The sequence below is a fragment of the Panulirus ornatus genome, chromosome 44 (genome assembly GCF_036320965.1).
Source record: "Panulirus ornatus isolate Po-2019 chromosome 44, ASM3632096v1, whole genome shotgun sequence".
Classification (NCBI taxonomy): Eukaryota; Metazoa; Arthropoda; class Malacostraca; order Decapoda; family Palinuridae; genus Panulirus; species Panulirus ornatus.
Window position 1 is genome coordinate 3,552,353 of NC_092267.1, and position 24,000 is coordinate 3,576,352.

Below are 24,000 nucleotides of genomic sequence, written 5' to 3' on the forward strand. Positions count from 1 at the left end.
GTTATTCACATCCCGACATCACAGCGGAGCCCCGCCGGCTAGCACCAGTTAGTACAGACCAACTTCTGGTGGTAACCGCTGAAAGGGAGAGTTACTAAGGGGTCACGTAGCGGGAGTTAACCCGGGTAGCTGTTTACGTAGAGGTATACGAATATGAACTAATGCTTGAACAATATACCGCTTGTGTGGTACATTCATTACCCCTCCGCAGAGAGAGGGTTCCAACCTGTGCCGCTTGTGGCAGCAGTTGGAGCACGAAACCCTCCAGCCAACGGTGTACATAACAGCTTCAATATCAAGGGCGGTGGATAACGTTCAGGGTGAATAACTACAGATATTGAAATCGACTATGTGTAGCTGTTGTGCCTGTGGACATCATATTTTAGGCATCCACTTTCATTTAAGAGTATAAATGGTTTTACAAGGGGCTTGGCTATAGGCTACCCCCCTTATTACAGTCATGTTAAGTCTGTATATAGAGATCTTGAAGATAATTACGACAGAATCGAGGGTAGCTTTGCCAAGTGGTACAGATGCGTGGAGCACGTATCACGGGAAACTAGTATTGAATGTTAAACAAACCAGAGAACTTGTTTACATTTTCTTATTTTCCCTTATTCTCACAAGCTCTCTCTTGCCCTCTTTTTCACCCCCTGCACCTTCTTGTTGACCTCTTGCTACTTATTCTTGTATATCCCAATCATTAGCACTTATTCCCTGCAAATAATTCCTATACACTTCTTATATATATATATATATATATATATATATATATATATATATATATATATATATATATATATATATATACACGTATACACATATTAATACTCGTTCTCGGTTTCCCACGATAGCGTAGAAGCCAGGAGCAACTGAAAAATTGACATTATTCTCCCACAACCACTTTCTAGCTGTTGAATATAATGTATCGAAACTCTTACTCCTAATCCACAACTAAGCCCTCTCCACGAATTACTTAATGTCGTATGCCCAGGTTTAGCTCATTGACAGCGCGTCGTCCCCTGTATACCACATCCCTACAGTTCATCGTATTCCTTGCACCCTCCATGTTTAGTTCCACCTCTAACTTCGTTTTTTCCCCTTTCCTTACCCCTTATTTTCCAATTTGTCAAAATGATCCTCTCAATATGTTCAAACCATTTCAGTGCACCAGCTTTCTCGGGCATACGAGTGTCTCCTACTACCAACCTCTTACCCTATCATTTTTTTTTTTTCCATAGACCCTCCACACATCAACCATCTTCTGTGCTTGTTTATCTAGGGCCCATGTCTCGTAACCACCCTCCGATCGAAGATGTCCATTCTCAGACAATGTTCGCCCAGGAGCTTGGCACACCTATCCATCCTGTGGCTCACTTGAGATTTCAATGGTTCATTCTCACGTTTACTCCCAGGTTTGTAGAGGATCTCGCTTCCTCTTGATTACTTTTAAACTTGCATCCCAGGTAACCCTTCTTTCTCTCTCTCCACTGCAAGAAGGGAGAACGTTGAAAGTAACTATGAATAAAAGCCAGGTTCAGCACTTTTCCAATCTCGGACACCAGATTCTTCAGTATCATTCGACTTTCCCACCTGCACCGTGTCATCAGCAAACTGCTGACTCCAAATTAAAACCCGTTTGGGTTAAAGACTCTCATCTAAACAAGTTGTTAAACAGTTCTCTTATAACGTCGTAAAGGCGTTGGTCATCAAGACTGAAAAAAAAACTACCCTTAGTTTTTTCTACCAGTCTGTAACCAGCGGGTTGCGAAACTACAGAGATTCGCAGAACCAGAGAGGAATGTATCATCTTTAACGGCTTTGCAAACCAAGTCTTTGATGTAATCCTTCGAAGAGACTTTTTGCTTACCACACCAAAGATGGATATCGATATAGATGAACAGTTACACATACACGTAGGATATGGTAAGGAGATGATTGCTTAAGAATCGGGATGAACCATCGCCCAGAGAGTAAGAACTCGAGACTCGTCCTCAACACGGCCGTATTGCACAACGCTTTTGTCAACATCACTACAGACGTGTTCTGTAGCTTCGGATGCTCCGTCTGACACTTGAAAAGCAAAATTTCTAAGGTGTGAAGGGTTCCCGACGCAGACCTCCTCCAGCTGACGTCATTGTAGATGGAATTTCTGATGTGTAGATAGTACATCGAACTAAAGTAGTGTATATGTGACCAGACAGAGGTGGTTTTAAAAGGTCCTGAGATGCGAAATAGAACTAATAATCTGATTGTATGCAGAGTTATCAAAAGAAATGCTCTTCAAGGCAGAGAAGTTAGTGATGCTCGAACAAACTTGGGGAAAATACAGATCACAAAGATCATTGGATCCGCTTGGAAGATGTAAATACCCGTATGTCACTGCGTGCACTCGAAGCCTGGACACACACCAGCAAAATGACAAGTAGGAGGTGGATATGTCCTGTGTCATCTGATTCAGGAGTCTGTGGATTACAGAGGAAGAAGCGGCAAAATATACGAGATGACGCACGTGGGGAAATTAATGAACAAAGAAGTTGATAAGGCACATTGAAGAATGGGATGCATAAACCATAGATTACTGAGATTGAGTGAAAGAGGTGGATGGGAGACTTACAAATAGGTAGACTAATGTTTAATGATTGCATAATGTTAATCGGGGGAGAGAGAGAGAGAAATTGCTCTCAACGCATGATCTATCTTAATGATATATGCCCTCTCTCTCTCTCTCCTCGCCGCTATTCCTCTTTTAGAGCTGCCGATCCGACTTTCATCAGGGAATGACATCAACCACAAACCTAGTTTTCTTTTGAATGTTTCTGTAGTCACCCCATATGTGTATGTTCTTACCCCTCCTATTGCATTAAATAAACGTACTGGTTTTCCTGGACGCTCGTATATTTTTCGTCTTCTCTATTTGGTACGTTCCCAGTCATTATAATGCTGTATCTTCCTTGTTGAGATTCTTTTTAGATGTCAAACATTACTGTGTGTGCGTGTGCTTTCTATTTGCTACCATCCATGTATTATTCAGCATCTTTCCCTTCTCTTTCAACTACAGAGTTCAAGTTCTTTAGTCCTCTCGTGGTAATTCATTTGCTCCAGACAAAATTTTTTTTTAAAATGATTCTTTATTATGTTCATTTATAAACTGTTAATGACAGAACACAGCAGTACTCGATTTTGCTTCTTATGTACACGAGAGAGAGAGAGAGAGAGAGAGAGAGAGAGAGAGAGAGAGAGAGAGAGAGAGAGAGAGAGAGAGAGAGAGATTGGATGGGGGAAGTGTGTGGTAATAGATAAGGACTTGGATGTGTGGAGGAGACCTGCATTTGGTACTCTACCAGATGTACGGAAACGATATGTTTCAGTTCCTCATGACGACGCAGGTGTTGCTTATGTTTTCTAATTATATGTGAACACTGACGTCTTGTGTGTACAATGATCTACTCACAGCTTCTCATGTTTCGTTCCCTGGCAGACGAGGATTTGGCGGAAGTGGCGGTGGGATGGCGCGGGGCGAGGTACCTTCGGCGGATGTATGTCTAGTCGTGGGCGCAGTGGAGGCGCCTCGGGCCCCACCGGACGCCGAGCCCACACTGCCATTATGGTCGGGGACTTGATGCTCATCTATGGCGGCTACCAGGACCTGAGGGGCTCTTCCTCCGAGCTCTGGAGCTTCAATACACGTAAGTACTCTCGTGGAAGTTGTCAAAAAGATCTCTTTATCCTGTTCACAACCAAATCTCCAGCGATTTTTGCAATCTCCATATTAAGACTCTCACGCTAAGGAGTTAATTACATTTGTATTCATCAGGTGATCCATTTATTACACCAACGATCTAATCCCGTGAGCAGGTAGATCAAAAGGATTCCTAAAGTCTCAGAGATTCGTTGTCAAACCCAGTGGCCAGGTTTTCATAGCAGTAGATATTCCAGTAGTAGTACTCGACGTTAATTTTCAATCCGTCGTATCAAAGGTTTGTTAAACCTTCTGTGTCTCGGAGAAGATTCGGATCTAACAAATGAAGACATGGCTGAGGCGTCCGATTTATCAGGTCTCTGAAACTTAATGTGGGAGATATCCACAACAGTTTGATCTGAATCCCATATACAATAATGTGCACACACGTGTATCTGTCTCCAGAGAAAAGCATATTACGTGCTGCCTTTAACGTATTTAGTACATGTAACGAAGACTGAAAGTCGGAGAGAATTACATTGTCTGTGGTTGCAGTTCCTGCAGTTTCTGCAAACCTATGAGCGATGGAGGTGTCAGACAACACATTGAGATGGATGTTCAGTTATGTTCTGACACTTCTCAAATCTGGTTACCGTTGGCCTTTTACAACGAGAGCACTTGCATCTCCCGTCCCTTGGCAGAGATGAGAGAGCTGTGTGTTTACATACACCAGGGCAATTTGTTTTTCAATCTGAAGATTCTGTATGGGTCTGAGAGTACTGGTTATGTCATCATTTGGTAGATAATAATGCCATTAGTCTCTTGAGGTGGATAGGTAAGTAGAGTGGAAAGGAGTCTTGTATTCCTTGTTGGAGGAAAGTCTTAGTGAACAGTATTATTACAGTATTATTATAGTGTGTAGTCCAAATATAACAATGTCACGGACGTGGCATTACCTGGATCACCAGACTGAAGGTTCCACATTAACAATATATATGTTTTTCCCCCAGAAAGTTTATACTTTAATGTTCTTCGGATACACTTGCATAATTCCTCGGCATTCATATTATTTTTCTCCTTAATTTTTCAAGTCTATCAGTACCCTTAGTGTCGTGTAGGTTTAAAGATGAATTTTGTCTCATAGAAACCTAATATAACTCAGACGTTCATGTCAACATTCTAACAATCTGTATCATTATTATGGTTGTACCCGACACCACAACTCTGGGATCTCCTGAGTCTACTTGAACGTCGTTAATTTAATGTTTGTGCTGCGGCTTCAGTACATAAGACATAAGATACTTAGGTATTCAGAGGAAGAGACATAGCTTAGTATGTTTTAAACTAGTTTTAAATTTATCCATTCTTACAGTCTCCAGTTTCTTCATTTGAGCTTTTGATTTCCTCTACGGGAATGATGGGGTCAAGTTTACCACATTCTGTGGGTTACATTTTACGATTAGCATTGGTGTATACATCAGTCTCGTCATCATAACTGGGAGATTCCCGAAACATTCTGGAGTTGAGCTTAAGAATGGTGTTAAACAATACATTAAACAATAAGGGATTGAATACCCAACCATGAGGAGTTCCACGTTGTTTATCTTATACTTTCCTCTTGTCTTGTAACAATGCAGCCTGACTTTAAGTTAACCAAAGTATCTGTAGTTAAAGTCGATTAATTGTGTCCATTTTGATTATATACCTTAGCTATAAACAGCATCAAATGCTTCTTTCAAGTCATAGAACATAGCGTATTCATGGCGTTCTTGTGTAGAGTTAGATGTCTCGCAGTCATGCGGACTTAAGTCAGGCCACAAGTGTCTTCGATATGGGACTAAAATCCTCAGATGCATTATTTGTACGATAATTATTATGCTGGACTATGAGGAAGGTAACTGAACTATATCATGACTCCGTCTCGTATAGTTTGGACACTGAATGATCAGGGAAGTAGTCTTGCCACTCTAATGATCGCACCAGCCTCCCCAGGGATAGAAGATTTAATGACTTCTTGCTCAGTATATGGGACATTACGTCCATTGATACTGGGGTTACGTGTGATAGAATTCTATCTATTATACAAATTCTCTTCAGTCTTTGGTGTCAGCATGTTATAGCCAGTGACACGAGCAGATCGTCCTGTGCAGAGGATTGAGGTGACATTACTTTTCTTTTATTTATAATAATGTCAATGCTTTCGCAGGCTTTTCTAATAGAATTAGTGTTGGTTTAATCCATTGCAGAAATTTTTCTCGTTGTTTCATCTCGAATTGTCATTTCTTCCCTTTGAAATTTGAAATACTTCCAACATCTGTGGTGCTCGAAGTTGTTTATAGCCTTGACTTACTTCTTCTAGCTGTATGTTTCAGTACTCTCAGTCTGGGATCATTATGGTGTTGATGTGATCTGCTATAATGGTCTTTCCTCTTATTTTCTCTTAGATGATTCGTAATACAAAAAAAAAAAAAATTAGTTGTTACAAGATTATGTATTTCATATTCCCAGGCTCGTAATTTATCTACCACAGACGTAAATCTACCACCCGATTTTCTTGTCCTTCTCTCACTGTTAACCTTAACCCTTGGTTGACCTTCATGACCACGTTGGTACCAGGCGAGGTAATATTAACTACATGGCAGTAGTGACTTGTTACTAAGTGAGACAAGGGAATACATTGGAATTCAAGTAGCAACTGACCATTGGGTCCCTTTGATGTTGTTTGTGATAGTGGAAAATATCAGATACTCGCTGATGAGTGTGGTACAAGTTGGATGATATACAGATAAATCAAGGTGAGTAACTTACAAATTGTCGGTGTGACTAAGGAGGCGCAAATTATGCAAGTCGCGAACTTGGAGTGAAATATATATCAAGATTATTCAATTACTCTGATTGGTAAATCATTTCATATGTTAACAATTCTGTTACGTCAATCGAGGTGAAACATTTTTCCCTCGAGTTTGTCTACATTACTACAAATGAAATCAGACGAATCAAGTCTTAAGTATACTGCTTGTTAGTATTAAGTATACTGCTTGTTAGATCAAGATGATCAAAACCATAGATATTTTCGAATAAATATTGTGAATACTTATGTTAAATCACCTACAGGTTAACTTACGTTCAATCACTTCATCCTGGTGAATGGTTAGAATTGATAATTGTGAATGACAGGTTAAAGTCTAAACTCTTATGATGAATGCCTTTTAGACGTTTGTTGGTTGGGTTAATTTGAGCATCGTCACATGCATCTGTTTGTGAGTTCACCCGAATTCTTAGTGCACAAGCGTCGGGTACGGAGTAAGTTGTCTACAAAATTATTAGGAAGGTCCATGCAATAGTGGAGATCGGCAGGTTGAAACCATAAGCATTGGAGACATCCAGTGTTGAACTGAGGATGTCAGATTATTGGTCCTTCACAAAATTCTGATGAACGAAAGATTCATGAGGTTCGTTATTTCAACTGACACCATTTTCCCTAACTATTTTCATATCGCAAACCTTTCGAATGGAAATGTTAATATCTGTTATTCTGTAAGTGTTGTGGACTTTATGATGGGGTCAGCTGAGCATTTTTTTTTCCTTATTTCAATGTTATCAGAGTTATCCAGCAGAGCCTATACTTTTGCATAAATATTTTGTTATTCGAGACGGTACGGGCAATTCGGGTCCTAATCAAGGCCATTCCATCGTCATTTTATAATATATATATATATATATATATATATATATATATATATATATATATATATATATATATATATATATTTTTCTATTATACTTTGTCGCTGTCTCCCGCGTTTGCGAGGTAGCGCAAGGAAACAGACGAAAGAAATGGCCCCACCCCCCCCCCCCCCCATACACATGTATATACATACGTCCACACACGCAAATATACATACCTACACAGCTTTCCATTGTTTACCCCAGACGCTTCACATGCCTTGATTCAATCCACTGACAGCACGTCAACCCCGGTATATCACATCGCTCCAATTCACTCTATTCCTTGCCCTCCTTTCACCCTCCTGCATGTTCAGGCCCCGATCACACAAAATCTTTTTCACTCCATCTTTCCACCTCCAATTTGGTCTCCCTCTTCTCCTCGTTCCCTCCACCTCCGACACATATATCCTCTTGGTCAATCTTTCCTCACTCATTCTCTCCATGTGCCCAAACCACTTCAAAACACCCTCTTCTGCTCTCTCAACCACGCTCTTTTTATTTCCACATATCTCTCTTACCCTTACGTTACTCACTCGATCAAACCACCTCACACCACACATTGTCCTCAAACATCTCATTTCCAGCACATCCATCCTCCTGCGCACAACTCTATCCATAGCCCACGCCTCGCAACCATACAACATTGTTGGAACCACTATTCCTTCAAACATACCCATTTTTGCTTTCCGAGATAATGTTCTCGACTTCCACACATTCTTCAAGGCCCCCAGAATTTTCGCCCCCTCCCCCACCCTATGATCCACTTCTGCTTCCATGGTTCCATCCGCTGCCAGATCCACTCCCAGATATCTAAAACACTTCACTTCCTCCAGTTTTTCTCCATTCAAACTCACCTCCCAATTGACTTGACCCTCAACCCTACTGTACCTAATAACCTTGCTCTTATTCACATTTACTCTTAACTTTCTTCTTCCACACACTTTACCAAACTCAGTCACCAGCTTCTGCAGTTTCTCACATGAATCAGCCACCAGCGCTGTATCATCAGCGAACAACAACTGACTCACTTCCCAAGCTCTCTCATCCCCAACAGACTTCATACTTGCCCCTCTTTCCAAAACTCTTGCATTTACCTCCCTAACAACCCCATCCATAAACAAATTAAACAACCATGGAGACATCACACACCCCTGCCGCAAACCTACATTATATATATACATTATATATATATATATATATATATATATATATATATATATATATATATATATATATATATATATATATATATATATATATATATATATATATATCCTGAGTCGGGTACCCCTTTATCGAACAGTCGTAAGGGATGGATGAACAGCTGCGTTGACAGTGGACCGAGTGCTGCCACCAAGTTTCGAACCTATGCACTCGACCCTGGGTGTCCTGTAAGTGCGTCACGGTCGGGAACGCTAACCGCTATACCGCTGCCAAGATTAGGGTCATCTTAGCCTTAATGTAACTGATTATGTTTTATCAATGTATTTTTTCGTTAGTTCCTCGATCATCATCATCACCGTTTGGAGGAATGCCACATCTGACTGTACCTTTCGATTGTGGTGTGAGATTTTCGGAGTTTCATTCTTTCATGAGTTCTCTCTCTCGTTGCTTAGAGAGTATTTCATAACCTTTTTTTTTCTCATCTATTCACTATGATTCTAAATTGACTTTCATTTCACTGTTGTTTTTCTTATACTTATTCGCAGTTTCTTGCGTTAGGGAAGTAGAGCCAGGAACAGACGAAGGAAAGGCTTCAATCGATCGCATCCATTCCCTAGCTGTCATGTGTAATACACCACATCCAGGCCACACAGACATTTCCATGGCTTCCCCCGACTACCTCGTATGCCTTCTTTCATTCTATTGATTGCACGTCAGTTTCTTTCACATCACTGTTAAAGTAATCATTTCATTCTTCATGTTTCTCAAGTCCTGGTCACTGGGTTTGACAGAAGAGTCCTATATCAGAAGGGACTACCCTGTTCCATGACTCACCGGGGATTACATCCTTTGGTAATGGTTGGATGACGGGAGGAGAGCCAGCGCTTGAGCTGCTGAGGGTAGCTAGAAACCCATATTCCTGGAGATTGATGCGCTATGGCTGTGATGGAGGAGGTAAGGCGATATGATTGGCTTGCCAGGTTCTGACTCGTAGCAGCTTACAGTTCATAGTGTCTTGGGAAGACCCACAGTGCTCGAGTTTCTTAATCGCAAACCTGAGACGAGTGTTGCTCAGCACTGATTTCCATCAGTGTCACTTTGGCATTACAAGTACTTGCTGCATGATCCCATCTTTGACATACGAAAGAACGACGTTCTTGTGGGTAGTGGCAATAAATACCAAGGACCATGAAAACCCCCCTGAGTGGTATGATTTCCACCATCATGGGCTATGCTTTCTTCCTTTCCTCCTAGTGTCTGAGTGTTCGATGCTGTCGTTGTGTTGCAGGATGATGAAAAATGTCCTTATTATATGGGGGATGAGCAGAGACTCTTGGCCCGGAGTGACTACACTGTCATGTCTGCTGTTTCCTGGTGTAGCACTTTCAGCGAGTCTGAATTCATTGTGGCGGATGCAGACCAAGAATAGTCAGCATCTGGTAGCCTATGATCTTTTTTTAGAGTCAGCTGTATTTAGACACTGTTGCTGTGTTTTGAGGTGAATAGTGTCGTTCATCCAGGGTGTGGAGGGAGGTGGCCATTGTGGCCATTTCGGAGGTGGCCATTGCGGCCATTTTTTTTTGCTCCACTTTTCCTCTGCTTTTGAGTCTTGATCACTTAGAAATTCTCTGAATCGATTACGTTGACGAGTCACTGCGCTAACTCTCGGTATCCCATCTGGTGTGGCGTTGGGCAAGTGTTACGTCTCCTCAAATATTTTCGATCTTAGGCCTAATGATCGTTCACTGGTCGCCTCTGGACTACAGTGAGATCCTGCGCCACAGAGGAAAACTGGTTTTATGAATGACACAGAAGACGATGTATCTTCTAGCACCAAATATAAGAGACTCGGGGATCGCGTTCACCTCTGCCCAGTCCATACCAGCCACGCCAGCCTCGGGGATAAAAGGAAAACATGGGCACCTTAACGACTTCAGATGATTGTAGGGTTCTACATTTATGTCCATTATTATAACCAACCACACGGGTCAGGGATGGCTTCATGCGCCACGTCTGGTGTCGTTGAGGAAACAACCCTTCCTCACACGGGTAAGGGCGCTCTTAGAACGACGCGATGCGCCGTGTGCAGGAAGACGTGTGTGTGTGTGTCATGTACTTGTCTATCCCTACATAGCTTAGGAGGCCCCAGACATCACGACCTGACGCGGAATCTCTTGCTAAGGAGGAAACGTCTCTTTTTATGCACTGTAAATGACTCGACATACAGGGATGGAGTCGCGGACAGTGTCCTACAGTCACATGTTACAAGTGATTTCCTCTGTGCTGTATCCCCTGTGAGGCATGAATTAGATCATTGTGACTAACGTTTTTTGATATCGATTACCCACGGCTGCAGACAAGGTCCTTGTGCTCAGAAATCTGTTAAGTCGTCGTATTTGCAAGGAGACGACGCAAACCCGTTCCCTTCGAGGTTTAGCAACACTTGGAGGTTTTCCATGTGTGTGTCAGTCACCCACGCCAGCTACCACCAGATGTCACGTCTTTCCGAACAAGATCGATCGTCTCGTTACCACACGAAGATTAACAGAATCTGTTGTTGCTGCCGTAACAAAGGCCTGGCGAACTGCTCCCAAAATCGTGCTATAGTGAGGATCGTGGATTATATCATCGAGGCGTCAGTGGACGTGACTTGAGACGTTGTAATACTTTTATTGACGGGAACTGCTACGTCCAGGTAACTTTAGTCCTGAAGTTGCTGAGGGTGCGGAGTATCGACCAGTGGTGGGGCATTCGCTCCCACCAAACTGCTTCCATCATTCATTTTATCTTTCATTTTTGTCAGCTTAGATGACACGGGCAGCTTTGGCCCTAATCAAGGCTATCCCATTGACGCGATGGACTCATAGGAATATATATATATATATATATATATATATATATATATATATATATATATATATATATATATATATAATATATATATTCCTATGAGTCCACGGGGAAAATGAAACACGAAAAGTTCCCAAGTGCACTTTCGTGTAATAATCACATCATCAGGGGAGACACAAGAGAGAAATATAAGTCAGTTGATATACATCGAAGAGACGAAGCTAGGACGCCATTTGGTAAACATGTGATTGTATATCAATTGACTGTTATATTTCTCTCTTGTGTCTCCCCTTATGATGTGATTATTACACGAAAGTGCACTTGGGAACTTTTCGTGTTTCATTTTCCCCGTGGACTCATAGGAATATCTTGATCACGCGCAAAATTGTGATCCTTTTCATTATATATATTATATATATATATATATATATATATATATATATATATATATATATATATATATATATATATATATATATATATACACATATATATATATATATATATATATATATTTTTTTTTTTTTTTTTTTTTTTTCATACTATTCGCCATTTCCCGCGATAGCGAGGTAGCGTTAAGAACAGAGGACTGGGCCTTTGAGGGAATATCCTCACCTGGCCCTCTTCTCTGTTCCTTCTTTTGGAAAAAAAAAAAAAAAAAAAAAAAAAAAAAAAAAAACGAGAGGGGAGGATATATATATACACATATATATATATATATATACCAGGGTTGACGTGCTGTCAGTGGATTGAATCAGGGCATGTGAAGCGTCTGGGGTAAACCATGGAAAGTTGTGTGGGGCCTGGATGTGGAAAGGGAGCTGTGGTTTCGGGCATTATTGCATGACAGCTAGAGACTGAGTGTGAACGAATGGGGCCTTTGTTGTCTTTTCCAAGTGCTACCTCGCACACATGAGGGGGGAGGGGGATGGTATTCCATGTGTGGCGAGGTGGCGATGGGAATGAATAAAGGCAGACAGTGTGAATTGTGTGCATGGGTATATATGTATGTGTCTGTATTTGTATATATATGTGTACATTGAGATGTATAGGTATGTATATTTGCGTGTGTGGACGTGTATGTATATACATTGTGTGTGGGGGAACATCTTCATAAACCACAAGTCGAAGACATTTCACAAACACTTGGTCACGAGGTATGGACACATCTGTCTACTAGTGCCACCTATTAGTTAAGGAATACACCTGTCAGTTGTCTGTCTTTGGTTTCACAGCTAGACATCTGAGAGTCAACCACTAGAACATACAGGCCAGATGACAACTCTATAGTGCATCATTATGCACTATGCGTCTGTAGATGACATTCATACATGAAGGTTATGTCTACGCCATCAGGGAAGCGAACCTTAGCTTCTTCCCCGTTCAGCTTGTGAGGTTTCACCCAACCGACGTGACTTTCAGGACACCACACAGAGAGATTAATTCAAGCAGCGAGACCCCAGGCCTTCTACCGCTACATGGTAGAACGAGCTCCTTTGTATACTAGTCATTCATGAAGTCTTGTTGCCCTAACAAGGTGTACAACACGTAGAACAGTGCAGTATCAGCCAGTAGAATGGAAAACTGAGAGATATGAGCTTTGAGACGCCTTCCTTTAGTTACTGATAGGCCGTGTATCCATATCATTTTGATAACAGAAAATTTTGTAGATGAGAAAAGATATCGAAGTATGTTATAGTCTCTATGAAGACAGAGGAACTGAACACAATATTCATACCAAAAATCATAGCAATGGGAGCTGTAGAGAACGTGTTATGATACTTGATCAAATAAAACTAAATTCTCATCGAAACAGAAGATACAGATGGAAACTATGATAGATACTTGAACCAACATTGAAATGGATAAAACTGAGTTGAAATTAAGGGTTAAAGGTTAAGAGTAGTTACTGGGTTGCGATATGAAATTACCATTTCTTGATTTCTACTCCACCTGTAGCAGAAGAAATATGCATTGAACTAAACAATAAGATAGGAAGGAAATGGGTGGCACGGATTTGATCCACAGCCAGGCCCCACAGATCTTACTATGGCTTCCTCCAGACGCTTTATATGCCCAAGTTCAGTCCACTGACAGCACGTCGAACCTGAGATTTGTAGATACACAACGCTGCAGGTGGACTCCGAAGGAAAAACCACAAGGAAAGAGAGTGAACACAAGGAATGCCTTCTTTTACTGCATCAGTCTGTGAGTTTGTGACATCGTCTACCGTCACAAATAACCTTGGAAGGACCCAATGGTCTGTTGCTGTTTGAATTGCTTTGTAGTCTTTTCCTTTATATTATCACAAAAACGCGGAAAGAGTAACCATAAAGGAATCTGAATTTATAGGATCCAGCCTCAAAGCGGAGTCAAAACGATTCAAGCCTTGAGAATCTTTTAAACCTGTGTGTTTACATGTGGTCGTGTGGTATATGGACTGTCAACAGAAATACAGTCATGAAAAAAAGTGACAGCCACCCACTAGTCGATGGAATAGAATGAGCCAAACTTGTAGACATGGTGATGAATCGGTTGGGTTGGTACCACTGGCTAGTCGTTATGCGGCATCAAATAGCTTAGCACATCATATCATAACTCCACAATACGTTAAGTAACATTATAGAACCAGTGTCATCTATGAAGACACACGGATAGTGCCACATAGGAGCTGAAAACCCCAAAGTTAGCAGTCGTGTCAGAAGCTGTGTTTACGAGGAAACCTTGTGATGCCAGACATCGCCACATTATCGGCCACAGACAACATGCCATTCAGGTATCATGTATATCTCTTATCACCACTGTTACTCATGTTTTACTATATACACAGTAATGGTTACGTGAATATAGTACCTAGCTAATAAGACATAGTAATATTCTGCATGTTGTATGTGGTTTTAGTGTGGCATAACATCATCCATGAGGTTCGAAACACGAGTCGTTATGAACACATTCATCTCCATGTATTACAGCAGAGGCGGGGACATAGCGACACAAGTGGTGTAAAACGATCACTTAACACTGCGGTCATCACCCGGTGTAGACTGAGTGTGGGTGAAAGATTCGACCATTGTGCAGGCTTCGCAAAGTTATTCGAAGACGGTGTCGCACCTGCTACATGTGTCCATACCACAGTTGTCCACACGCTCACACGCAGAATGGAGCGCACGAATATGACCGCTGAAGCGCCAAGTGAACTGCGAGGCACTCTCTCTCTCTCTCTCTCTCTCTCTCTCTCTCTCTCTCTCTCTCTCTCTCTCTCATATATATATAGTTGGTGACTCAGTTTGGTAAAGTGTGAAAGAAGAAAGCTGAGAGTGAATGTGAATAGGAGGTAAATTTGAATGGAGAAATCTGGAGGGAGTGAAGTGTTTTAGATATCTGGGAGTAGCTTTGGCAGCGGATGGAACCATGGAAGCGGAAGTGAGTCACAGGGTGGGGGAGGGGGCGAAGGTTCTGGGAGCGTTGAAGAATGTATGGAAGGCGAATATGTTACCTCGGAGAGCAAAAATGGGTATGTTTGAAGGAATAGTGGTTCCAACAATGTTATATGGTTGCGAGGCGTGGGATATAGATAGGGTTGTACGGAGAAGGGTAGACGTGTTGAAAATGAAATGTTTAATGACAATATATGATGTGAGGTAGTTTGATCGAGTAATTAATGAAAATAAGATGTGTGGTAATATAGTGTAGTTGAGAAAGCAGAAGAGGGTGTATTAAAATGGTTAGGTCACAGAGAGAATGAGTGAGGAAAGATCAACAAAGAGGGTACGTGTGTCAGAGGTGGAGAGAACGAGAAGTGGGAGACCTAATTGGAGGTGGAAGGATGGAGTGAAAAGTGTTTTGAGCGATTGGGGCCTGAACATGCAGGAGCGTGAAAGGCGTGCAAGGAATAAAGTGAATTGGAGTGATGTGGTATACCGAGGTCGACGTGCTGTCAATGGATTGAACTAGGGCATATGAAGTGTCTGGGTTTGTGGGGCCTGGATGTGGAAAGGGAGCTGTGGTTTCGGTGCATTACACATGTCAGCTAGAGTCCGAGTGTGAACGAATGTGGCCTTTGTTGTCTTTTCCTAGCGCTACCTCGCGCGCGTGCGGGGTGAGGAGGGTGCCATTTCATGTGTGGCGTCGTGGCGACGGGATGGATGAAGGTAGCAAGTATATATTCATGTGTATATGTGTGTGTGTATAGGTATATGTGCGTGTGTGGGCGTTTATGTATATACATGTGTATGTGGGTGGGTTAGGCCATTCTTTCGTCTGTTTCCTTGCGCTACCTCGCTAACGTGGGAGACAGCGACTAAGTATGATAAAATGATATAATCCCAATATATACACAAACATCTTTACACAATATATAATCCACGTAGATAAACGACAGCATTACATGCGGGCATTAAACACACAGCAATACCAATAGGCACCAGTTTTAGGAGACGGGCCTGTGGCAACGCTGGCGCAGGCGTACCAACCCACGCTGATCACTTACATTTCCTACGATTTCGTTCAATGTCTCATATTGGTACCAAGGTGGTCCATACTTTTTTTTTTTTTTTGACGACTGTACATACGTTGCACAGGCTGGCAGTGATAGAGATGCTATTTATGATCAGAATGCGAAGAATAACCCATTTAGCTCATCCTACATGGAGGTACTATGAAGAGTGAATAGAAAAGGAAACCTGGTTGTAGATATAAACAATATTTCTAAAACCATCTTAAAAGATAAGTCTTGCACCTAAGATATAAGGGAAGAAGAGGGAGAGGCAGAGTGCGAAATAAGAGCACCATAGCAATATCGAGTTAAAAAGGGAGAGGCAGAGTGCGAAATAAGAGCACCACAGCAATATCGAGTTAAAAAGGGAGAGGCAGAGTGCGAAATAAGAGCACCACAGCAATATCGAGTTAAAAAGGGAGAGGCAGAGTGCGAAATAAGAGCACCACAGCAATATCGAGTTAAAAAGGGAGAGGCAGAGTGCGAAATAAGAGCACCACAGCAATATCGAGTTAAAAAGGGAGAGGCAGAGTGCGAAATAAGAGCACCATAGCAATATCGAGTTAAAAAGGGAGAGGCAGAGTGCGAAATAAGAGCATCATAGCAATATCTAGTTAAAGTTAACTATTCAATGTACCACGAATGCCTGCGTCAAGAACACGGCACAGCGGGGAAATGTATCCACACACAACCTCTTCATTACTCGAGGCGTTGGTATACCACACCCTGAGATGATTGCCGACTGACGAGATATTACTATCATACATTGCCCGCCTTCCCAACCCAAACATAAACTGTGTTTAAAAATGCGGCAACTCGATGAGCGAAGACGGTCTCTCAACCTGATGAACTGGTATAACCAAACGTTGTCTCTGTGTTCACCTTAGCATATGCCACGACCTACACACTCACACATCAGGCGTCGGGTACTTCCAGCTACAGTGACCGTCTCCACTACCTGACGTATAGGAGGGTGCTTCCACAATGACCACCGTCACTGAGATGTGTTTACCTCACCCCTTTTTTCCCACATGACCGTCCATACTGCCGTATCATAACGTGTAACTGCTCCTTCATCTTACCACTGTGGCTGGGCGCACACTGCCCCATCCTCAGTGTGAGGGTCATGCACACTATCTCACGAGCTGGTTATCACCTCACCCCACCACATAAAACACCCACACCAACTGACACCCTTCGTTACGAGGGCCATAACCCACAACCACCACAACAACAAGTCCCGCATCTCCTCATCAGGATTGCCATGAAGGTTGTGATGGCCATGGGTTACCATCGCCATGACAGACTTCATCAGCTAACGTGTCGGCTAATACGAACACGCGTATGGCTACGGCCACCAGCGGGTTGTTGTCAAGTCATTCAATTCTACGACGTGCACCAATGCAACCACTCACTCACACTGAGCTCATACCTCAGTAGTGCTACGCCCACCTCCGTGACTACCTTGCACAGGCTGATGCGTTGGTCAATAATACCACCACACTCGCCACCTTGACCGACCACTACTTACATGCATTGGTACCTCCACTTCTCTGCCATTGATATATCTAAGATTAGCAATACTACGTCCTTTATATCTTGACGATCTGCACTAACTCGCTTGTCCATTCTTATTAGCGCAGTCAACAAAGCCATTCACACCTCGCGTGTTAAGACTAATACATTTAAACGCCATTTCCACCAAGATTGAAATGGCCCCTCGAGACTAGGAAGCTCATTCATCAAGGCTGCCTTTACCACTTGACGCTCCAGCACCATTTTGCCCCCAGCACACTAAACGAAGCCCCTTACTACCATAACGTACCATCGTCGCACCATACCCTTACTGACTTAAAGGTTACGTCTCTACGTTTATGTACAACCAGAACACACCATCACGACGCACAGGGAGTGGGTCACTCACAAAGTTTGCATTCTCATGTCGGTAGTGATTTACCCCGTGCTGTATCCCCTGTGAGGCGTGAATCAGGTCATTGTGTGACTGTTTGTAATCTAGCTTACCCACGGCTGCAGACAAGGTCCTCGTGCTTAGAAATCGGTTCAGAGTCATCTCATTTGCGAGGAGACAGCGTAAACCCGCTCCCCTCAAGGTTTAGTAACACTTGGAGGTTTTCCATCTGTATGTCAGTCATCCAAACTTACTACCATAAGTCCTTCCTACCACATGGCATTTCCATGACGACTCCCCCACTGCTTAGCGCCTTGGTAACGTAACATAAACCCACCACTTTGACTACACACTGTGTAACATGTTATCATCTTGTCCCCAACCATCGTAGTCATGAACACTGAAATATTGGTGACAACATTCCACCCCCACAATAGCATTCTCCACCAATGTGTTGGTATCCCTACACTCGCCTCACCCTACAGTAACTATCCACACTCCCCCACACATCAGCATCACCACAGTCCTGCACCGTGACTATGGTACTGGCCTTTTATGTCATCATGATCCTTCGCAATGCCTAACGTGCTATCGTCTCCACCAGTAAGACACTCCACAAGACATGACGCGTCCGGTCTACCGCGAACACCACTACGACCATCCATGATATCTTGATGCTACTACTCCTCCACTCTACCTCCGTGAGTATCCACACTACCTCACGTGTTGGTAGCAGCACATACCACCACGATCACTCACACTCCCTTGTGCCTTGGTACTACTCCATCTGGCATAAACGTTGGTGCAACCATGTCCCACCACATTGACCTTACTTGACGGCTTCACTTGATCACCACACCACACACCACCATGATCATTTGGTCTACCTAATGCATTGGTTCTCCCAGAGGCTATCCTTGTCACAGTCGCCTCATCGCGTGTTGGTGCCATCACGCCTCGCGAATCGTCCATTTCCAGTTACCTCATAAGTCGTTAATATGTGTTATCATCCCTTCCCATCGGCATTGCCCTACGCATTGGCTGTAATTATATGCGTATATCATCATTCCACTGCTGCCACCGAACCATTACCAAGAATATAAACCTTGAGACCTACCATCATAGACAAAGAAAATACAAGTCTGGCCCACAGAGGAATTCATGAAACATCGGACCCGGGAATACAATTGCTGTACAAAAATAGTTCTGTCTGATACGGCGAGATGTGTGTTGTGGGTGAGTGACGAATGAAACCAGCCCGTGGTCAGATCCGTGAGCTTGCCTTGGGAAAGTGTAAAGTGAGCCATCATGCTCGTAAAGTGAACCATACTACCCGGATAGGGTCCAATTTAGAAGCAGGGTGAGTGAACACAGTGTATAGAGAGTTGAGGGAATAAGCCAGCATGGATGGGTCTGGTGTACATGGTTGGTTGACGACTCCTTGTGTTGTGGGAACCAGCCAGCATGGATGGGTCTGGTGTAGAAGATGATTGGGTAAAGATTGCCTTGGTTTCTCACCGTATCAATCGCCTATGACCTCACGTCTATCGGCCCTTGTATGACTTAACCTCCCACGTGAGAGCTTATAGTATGCTCAGTCAGGACAGGTCCTTCACCTGTCACACAAGGCACGTTATTCGTGCAGCTGTTACAGTGGTGTAACTGTCAGCAACGCTGACCGTGATGCATTTACGGGCCGCCCAGGGTCGAGTGTATAGGTTCGCATCCTGGTTTCAGCAGCCAATCCACAGTTCACCCAGCTGTTTATCCTTCCTTAGGGGTTGGTCTTGCCCTACAGTGACATCTGCACTACCTCACGGTTCGGTACTAATCGGTTCCATTTTCCATGACCAACCCACATTTTTGAAACCACCATACCCTATTCCCATGACGACCTACAGCGTCTGACGCTATGTTACTGTCCACACTACCAAGATGTTAGTACCACAATCCACCACCATGACCAAAACATTCACTGCCCTGTAAGATATTAGATTTTCATACTGATATTTGGCACGACAGATTTCTTCAGTTCTTGAGCAACTTTCTGAGATATTCTAGTTAAAAGAATACAAACAGAAAACTATTTTGAAAACTTGTCGCAAAGAATGTATTGTGACGAGTGAACACGGCACAATGATCAAGGGTCGTTACCATGATTCGGTTTTGATTGTTTTACGTTTCTAATGTCGGGGTTCGAATCCTCCCGCAATAGATATTTTCAGTATCTAAGATGTAATCTTGTACCATATAATGCCCTCTTGACAGCAGGGTTCGAAGCTAATGAATAGGCTAGCGTTCCCATATTCCACGCAAATGGTAGAGTTGGGAATTCTGTTTTCAAAAGGGTATTGTGTTCTATAATAGTACGCGTTCATTGCATCATATTCATAATCTTGTATAAAATTGTTTATAATTTCATGATGTGAATAATTTAATATTCTTCATGATTAGTCGTCCAGGGTTAATCTATTTCGCCGCCTTTAAGTTCTTCTTGATATATAATCTTGCGTTCAGAAGGAATTCAAACCCATTAATAATGAAGCGCACTCGGGCCGAACCCATGAATAATAAAGTGTACTCAGACCTCATGGGGACAAGATGTGTGTGGCGCTCTGCGGCAGAGAGTCGGTCTCTTAACATTTCTTTTCGCCCACTCCCCTTCCCCTCCAACACCAGACACACGAGCATACACCCCATGTATATATATATGGCAAGCTATATCGTTATTTAGGGCGATGAACAGAGAATTGAGGACAGAATGGTAATGAACAGTTTGCAGTAGCAATGCCCCAGACAGCCAGTCCTTGGTGATTGGAACTATTGACACGTATGGTCGAAGAATCGGATGGTCTGTCTTCATAGCCATGCGTCACTAGTGGCTTAAGCCCGTAGTACCCTGTATCGCTGGGTGGTGTGAGAATAGCTATGCAAGTACCAGTGTCACTGTAAGGGTGTGAGCTTTACATTCACTCCGTGCGTGAAGCCACAGGCATGGTCGTCATGTGCAGAACCCCATTGATTATTTCAAAACGGAGGCCTCTCTCTCTCTCTCTCTCTCTCTCTCTCTCTCTCTCTCTCTCTCTCTCTCTCTCTCTCGTAAGATGGTTGAGCTTGCCGCTATAGTCAGTTCCGTCAAGGATGGTACGTTTCCCATCATAGAGGGATTATGAATTATTCCGCTATCTACGCCCCAAGTTGTGGTGCTGGCGGTGGGTAACAGACGTGTCGCTGATGTGTCTTAAGGAGTTACACTACCACCAACTTACCGTTAAGATTTCTGAGACTCTAAATGAATCTTGTCTACACTGATCCTTCTCCTCCTCCTCCTCGTCGTTTCATCTATAGCCCATGTTTCTCTTCCATACAACATCGTTGGACATGCTACACCTTCAAACATACTCATTTTCGCGCTCCCAGATAACAAGTTCCTCAATGCTTCCTAAACCTCCGCGCTCTCGCCCACCCTGTGACTCTCTCCTCCGCTTTCATATTTCCATCCTCTGCTATGTCCTTTCTTAGGTATCTCAGATTCCCTGCTGCCTTCAGGTTTTCTCCATTCAGACTCGCACCCCAACTAATGTTTATTTGCACTGCCAAACCTAATAACTTTGCCTCCTTTCGCACACCCCCAACACAGACTCCGACTTCTGTAGCTTCCCACTCATGACACCAGTACTGTGTCGTCGGCAAACAGCAACTGACTCGCTTCCAACCCCACCCCCCCTCCCCCCCTTACAAACTGCACAACCTGCCCATATTTCCGAGACGCTTTTCACGTTCCCTCGCCGCTCCTTCCATGAATAGACGGAACAGCCATGATGATTTCACTCGTGCAGCAGACCAAACTTCACCTAGCACCACTCCCCTTTATCTCTACCAACTTACCACGTCTTACTGTCAATAAAAACTCCTCTACTTCTAATATCTCACCTTCCACAAACCATCTCTGTTAACTCTTATGTGCCTTCACCAGATCCACAGTTGCCGCTGTCTTTTGTACATCTCCCAGTCATTTGCACTCCTTCCTTGTAAACATCGCCTATACACCACTCTTTTCTTTCATTAGCAACTTCATCCTACATTCTTCCTAAGTCTAACAACATCAGCAACCTTCACCACTCTCTTACATGCGTTATCTCCTCTTCCGGAAACCTTTGTAGATATTCACCCTTGCCTTCAACAGCTACCCTTCTCAGTACATTCACATCCAAGATTCTCTCTTTTGCAAGCTTATCAATCGGTATGTGTAATCAAGTAATGCCTGTGAACCATCTTTACTACTCTCACATATATACTTGTTTATGTATGTCCCTTTTATTACACTTTTTTCGACATACTACTCCATTACCCTCGGTTATACTCGTAATTGCCACATTATTCACTTTAGTATTCAAATCGCCCATCACTAATATCTGATCTCGCATCAAAATTTGATACACATACTCGTCTGCTCCCAAAACAATTTTCTCTATCGTCGTTTTACATTGTCAGGTGCATAATCACCCATAACTCGTATTCCCCTTTCCCCGCGTCAGTTGGAACATCACTCTTTCACACATTTCCCCACAATGCCTGCTTTAGCAGTAGTGCTACCGCATCCTTAGTTCATCGTCACACAAACACCTGACTTTACACCTTAGAATTTCCGGAAGGCTTCATCGGCCTGACTCTAGTTTTCTTGCACTCAAAAACATCCAGGTTACTTTCCTTCTTTTCATCTTTATTACATCGATGATTCCAAACACCCTAGGCAGATCCACCGAGGAGGATAAGCACTCCTTGCTGAGCTCCTTCATCGATTCGATCTTTAGAAATTAGAATACAAGAAAGTGGGTGTTCCAACCCTCGCTTCCTCTCCTCTTATTCACCTTGTACGAAATTCAAGGAATACGTGGTTAGAATTATCTCTCCTATTCCCTCTCTTGCTGCCATATCCGTAATAAAGGCCACACAGTGGATAGGAATAATGCCTCATTGGTATGTAAATCAAACTGTAGTTTGAAAAGAAAAAAAATGTAAAATCTACATTCATTGCTAGTCGAAAATTATGAATCTTTCACTAGGTCATTGGACACCAGACGCCATAACATAACACCAGCAGTCATCAAGGGCTTATATCGGGTGCCAGCCGCTCTCAGACATGTATGACAAGTGGTGTGACCTGACTTTTTCCAACTTTTTCTCCACATTTTTTCTGCTCAGCCTGAAATGTATGCCATCTTTTATCACTTTCCTAGAGAGTTTTCTAGTGTACATGTCGACATGAAGAGCGCCCAGAATTATTTCTTTTCGCTAGTGTGGCTTTCAGGGACTCTTGTAGCTCTTAAGGCTGCGCTCCGCTCAGTGGCAGGGACAGGTGTACTTTAGAGCAAAAAGTTCTTTGAGGAAACTCTCTTTAGTTACTTCACCTGAGCGTGATACAGCCTTGCCAAAAATGACTTTTCACTAGCATTGTAACTTGAAACAGGCAGGGTCCGGTAATTTATATACATATGTATCACCAATGATGCGACTGTATCAATAGGAGTATAGTCTCATCAAAGGAATCTACATTTTCCTACTGCTGAAAGTTGTCTAACACTGGGCTTTAAGAGCTTGTAGAAGGATCCCGAGCGACAGTAGGACTTGTTATATTTTACTGACATTGGTCATGGAAATGATGAAATGTGGAATGAAACAAGGAGGCATGAAGGCGCCTGCCTGATACATTAGATACCATCAGAAGAAATGACCAAGACTGAAAGACATTGAAAAATAGTGTCTAACATAGTGTTACGTTTGTGTTCTTGGATGAGCGTAAATACTTGCTCCATTGTTCATGTTTTTGCAAAGAAAACATGATATATTTGACCTAAGAACGAATGCCTAAGTGGCTTTCTGTGTACAGAGTTGAAATAAGAATTTCCATCAATGATAATTCCTGGTATTGCTTCTGGGTTTGGTCGCGTCTGCTTGCTCGCATTGTATTGTACTTGTTCATCATTTCTTCAGGTACTTGTTCATCATTCCTTCAGCTGACCACCTGGTGATCATATTGCTACATTTTTTAGGGGAAAGAGTTGCAATAGTTTCCCTTGCAAGATGCCACGGTAAGTTCACTGCAACAAGTGGTGGTCTGTCTTGTGTAACTACACTAAAGCAATGCTTGAAATGTCTTCGTTCGTTGTT

General features: G+C 42.8%; 1 protein-coding gene across 2 annotated transcripts in view; it reads left to right on the forward strand.

Annotated features, from left to right (window-relative positions):
- LOC139762673 (uncharacterized) overlaps positions 1-24,000 on the forward strand; it is a 188,442-nt gene that overhangs the window by 62,794 nt on the left and 101,648 nt on the right. For both annotated transcript variants that reach the window (XR_011715755.1, XM_071687628.1), the window contains exon 3: positions 3,482-3,689. Coding sequence is in view for 1 of the 2 variants with exons in the window: in XM_071687628.1 (XP_071543729.1) it covers positions 3,482-3,689 (208 nt within the window). In the remaining variant the exon portion in view is untranslated. The remainder of the gene's footprint in view (positions 1-3,481; positions 3,690-24,000) is intronic.